The sequence below is a fragment of the Rissa tridactyla genome, chromosome 6 (assembly GCF_028500815.1).
Source record: "Rissa tridactyla isolate bRisTri1 chromosome 6, bRisTri1.patW.cur.20221130, whole genome shotgun sequence".
NCBI classification, from domain to species: domain Eukaryota; kingdom Metazoa; phylum Chordata; class Aves; order Charadriiformes; family Laridae; genus Rissa; species Rissa tridactyla.
In genome coordinates, this window is record NC_071471.1 from 58,414,217 (window position 1) to 58,418,405 (window position 4,189).

General features: G+C 60.9%; 1 protein-coding gene across 1 annotated transcript; it reads left to right on the forward strand.

The window, feature by feature from the left end:
- Nucleotides 1-2,318: 2,318 nt before the first annotated feature.
- Nucleotides 2,319-3,847, forward strand: LBX1 (ladybird homeobox 1). Its single transcript, XM_054206414.1, has 2 exons — nt 2,319-3,059; nt 3,360-3,847. The coding sequence occupies exons 1-2, from the start codon at nt 2,735-2,737 to the stop codon at nt 3,845-3,847; spliced, it is 813 nt and encodes a 270-aa protein (XP_054062389.1). The 5' UTR covers nt 2,319-2,734.
- Nucleotides 3,848-4,189: the final 342 nt, after the last annotated feature.

Sequence of the window (4,189 nt, forward strand, 5' to 3'; positions counted from 1 at the left end):
TCATGCAAAGCATGAACCCGTGTCTTCCCTGGCAGGCAGCTGTCGAGGCAAACGAAAATGGGTCTCTCTGTGCCGGGCAGCTTGTCCCCAGGCTGCTGCTCGCCCTCCCGGCCTCTGCCCCTACTAGTGAGCCCCAAAAAAGCAGGGTGCATTTAAAAGCCCTGTCCCCCCGCGCAGGCAGGGAAGGGGAGATGCGGGCTGAAGGGAGAGCAGGGGATCCGGAACGGTTTGCGGGGCTTGGCTGTGTCTGGCGCATTTTCGCCCCTGCCCTGAGCGGAGCGGGCTGCGCTCGGGGTGGGGGCGCCAGTTGCGCCCCGGGGCTGCGCTCCGCTCCGCGGGGAAGGAGGGCCGGGTGCAGCCTGGAGCCGGCGGCAGCTCCGCGCATCCCAAACGCCCGCCAGCCCGCCCTAACTCTCACCCAGGAACGAGAGTATTTTTCTTTCTTTTCTTTCCCCCCTTTTTCTTTTCTTTTTTTTTCTTCCTTTTTTTTCCTTTCCTTTTCTTTTTTTTTTTTTAATCTTATTTCTGTAATTATAACACCAGCATCCCCGGCTGAGTTCTCAATAAAACCCGGATCCTGACATAAAACGCCACGCTGGAAAATAATGCGACGGGACACAAGGGAGAGGAGGAAAGTCTCTAATTGGTTAAAATATGTTTAAATCACTTCATAAAACCCAAGCAAAGCGAAGCAAATAATCCACCTAGCAAAGCAAAGAAGCCGGGCGATTTAGAATCAGTGTAATTCGCTCCCCCCCGACCGGCTCCCCCCCAGCTCCTCGCAGTATTTGATATGATGAATAACCCAATATAGGCCTTTAAAAATAGGTCACTGCATAAAGAGACTCCCAGAGAGCTATAAAAAATGGGAAGAGGGCGCTTTAAGGAGAGGAGCCATTTGCTTCTTTTGTGCTTGTTTGGTACCTAGCGGCCTGGGAGCTGCCAACCGCCCTCCTCCTGCCCGTCAAGGTGAGGAGGGAAAGTTACGGCCAGACCCGGCCCCGGGCTCCCCTCCTGCCCCGCCGCCCGCCCCGGACAACACCGGCCTGGGGGCCGCGTCCCGGCCGCCCCGCGGGGAACGTGGGGGATGTTGCCCCCACGCAGGGTGGGGGCCAAGCAGTTCACCCCCCCCGGCTTCGGGCTTTGTCTCCGGCCCTGCGGAGCTGGGGGCCCGCGTAAAAATAATAAGGAGCGGTTCTGGCCCCCACGGACGGCCGCGCCGGGTTTGCCCCGAGGGTGGGGTGCGCAGCGAGCCCCGCCGCCGCTGCCCCACTCCCTCCCCCGCCGCCTCCAGAGCTGCCCGCAGGCTCGCAGCAAAAGGCCTCGGGCTGGAAACCGGCCCTCCCCGGCGCTTTGCTGGGCGGCGGAGCCCGGCCGCTGCCTGCTCCTTCCCCCCGCGCTGCCCCCGGTCGGGAGCACCCGCCACCCCCGGCGACAACGGAGCCGAAGAAGCCGCCGACATCCCGGGAGCGATCCCGGCCCACGCCCCCCAGCCCCTCCGCGGGCACCCCCCGGCACCGGCATCCTCCCGGGGGGCCGCTGCCCCGCCGCCGAGATGCTCCCGCCCCGACTCCCTCAGCCCGCTCCGGAACAGGGCGCTGGGAAAGAGGAGCACGACAAATTCGTCGGAAACCTTCGGATTTTATTGGAAAGGAAAGGTCTGCCTTACCTGGAACCAGGCTCTCCCCTTCTTCCCCTCATTAAAAAACAAACGACTCTGGGTAGAGCCGAAGAGAGACATTTTAAATAAACTAGTAGCCGGAATTAACAGGAGGGAGAAATAGTATTTAAAAAAAAAAATCGGGGGAAAAAAAAAAAGATACCGCCGGATATTTTTCGTTTTGTTTTGTTTTCGCTTATTGTTATTTTTCACTATACTGTATTATCCTGATGCAATAAAGGCTGGTTTGTAATGTAATTTAAAAATATATATGTCCAAACAAATAGCAGGGCCAGAATATGACAAGTGCATTCAGCATTATAATTCAACTGGGCTCCACCTCCATACCGCCTCCTAATTAATGGGTCTCCGAACTTGCAAAAGCCTGCATTGGACAGAGAGAGAGAGAGCGAGCGAGCGAGAGAGAGAGAGAGAGAGAGGGCGAAAAGTGTCATTGAAGATAATTGATTACCTCCCAATCAACAATAACTTGTTAGCAATAGTCAATTACCCCGTCTCTTCTCGCCTCTTTCCCCCTGGTCCGAGGTCTCGGTGCGAGGGCTGCTCTCCCCTTCTCCGAAGTCTGCTTTTTAATTTTTATTTTTTTCTTTTTCCTTTTTTTTTTTAATTATTTGGGGGGGGGCATTCCCTTTTTTTGGGGGGGGAGGGCAGGGAAAGTGCTGCGATTTGGGGTGTTTCTTAAAATAGCAGCTGGGAAGAGGAAGAGAGAAGAGTGAGAGAGCGAGCGGAGAGTGAGGAGCGAGAGAGAGAGAGAGGGGAAAAAAAAAAACATCCCCGACCCAAAACCCTGGGACAGGAGGTGCGGCAGGACCACCTCTCGGCGAGGGACCGACGGCAGCTCCGCTCCCGGCCGCAGCCCGCCGCCCTGCCCGCCGCCCGACGTGGCTCTCCCCGGGAGGACCCGGGGCTCCTCCGCCGGAGTTGGAGGTGGGCTTCAACTTTTGCTCGCTGTCTCCGCCGCCCTCACCCCGCCGTCCCTCCGGGGGCTTCTCCCCGCGGCAGCGCATCCCCGTCGCGGGTGGGGAAGGCAGCCCCGCGCGGCCCGGTCCCATCATGACTTCCAAAGAAGAACCCAAGCCCTCCTCGGGGGAAGAACGGCGGCGGAGCCCCTTGGATCACCTCCCACCGCCGGCCAACTCCAACAAGCCCCTCACTCCCTTCAGCATCGAGGACATCCTCAACAAGCCCTCGGTGCGGAGGAGTTACACCCTCTGCGGAACGGCCCACCTCCTCTCCGCCGCCGAGAAGCACCCCCCGGCCGGGCTGCCCCTCTCCGGCCGGGCGCTGCTCTCCCAAACCTCGCCCCTCTGCGCCCTGGAAGAGCTGGCCAGCAAGACCTTCAAGGGGCTGGAAGTCAGCGTGCTGCAGGCGGCCGAAGGTAAACACCTCGCGGAGTGGGACCCCCCGCGGGTGGGTGCCCCGCTCCTCCCCACGGCCTGGTTTTCCTCCCCCCCCTCTTCCTCCCACGCCCCCCACAATCTCCCAGGGTGTCTCACGGGGTGGGATGGGGGGTCCCCGGTACTCGGCGGCCCTCCGGGTGCGGCGGCTTTGCCCCGCTCCCCCCCGATACCGGCGGGGTAGGGGCGTGGGGTCTGGGTGGGGGTTTGGGGAGGGTTGTGGCGGGGGAGGGGGGACACACATGGGGAAAAGCGGCGACAATCTGGCGGCTCGTCGGCAGGCAGGGACGGGATGACGATCTTCGGGCAGCGGCAAACGCCGAAGAAGCGTCGAAAGTCGCGGACGGCCTTCACCAACCATCAGATCTACGAGCTGGAGAAGCGGTTCCTCTACCAAAAATACCTGTCCCCGGCGGACCGGGACCAGATCGCCCAGCAGCTGGGGCTCACCAACGCCCAGGTCATCACCTGGTTCCAGAACCGCCGCGCCAAGCTCAAGCGAGACCTGGAGGAGATGAAGGCCGACGTGGAATCGGCCAAAAAGCTGGGCCCCAACCCCGCCGTGGACATCGTGGCCTTGGCCGAGCTGGAGCCCAGCGCCGAGGGAAGGGGCAAGGCGCGCTCCGGTTCCCCGCCGCCGCCCCCCACCGCCGCCCCGCCGCCCCCCCGCCCCGCCTCGCCCCCCACGGAGCGGCCCCGCAGCCGCCGGGACAGCGAGGAGGAGGAGGAAGAGGAGGAGGAGGACGTGGAGATCGACGTGGATGACTGAGGGGCGGCCGGCGGGCCTCCCCCCCTCCCGCAACCTTCGCACCACCACCCCCCCGCCCCGTCCCACTCCCCCCCACCCCACCCCGACAGCTCCAAATTGGCACCCCCGGCCCCCCCATCCCGGCCCCGGCTGCTCCCCCTCGGTCGGAGCAATAAGCAATAGAAACCCACCACATACACACACACACACACAAACACAAATTAATTTAGGGTAGAGTCGATATCCCTCCGCCTGTCACATCTTCGGAATGGTGCAATTACGGACGGCTTCTGTATAAATATTTAAACGTATATATTGGATTTTTTTTCCTTCCCCCTTCTTTTTGAGGTTTTGATTATTATT

What these genes read in the sequence shown, in the direction of transcription:
- LBX1 (XM_054206414.1), top strand. Translation starts at nt 2,735, where the DNA reads ATGACTTCCAAAGAAGAACCCAAGCCCTCCTCGGGGGAAGAACGGCGG. An exon ending in CGTGCTGCAGGCGGCCGAAG is followed by an intron (nt 3,060 to 3,359) that starts GTAAACACCTCG and finishes GCTCGTCGGCAG; the next exon opens with GCAGGGACGGGATGACGATC.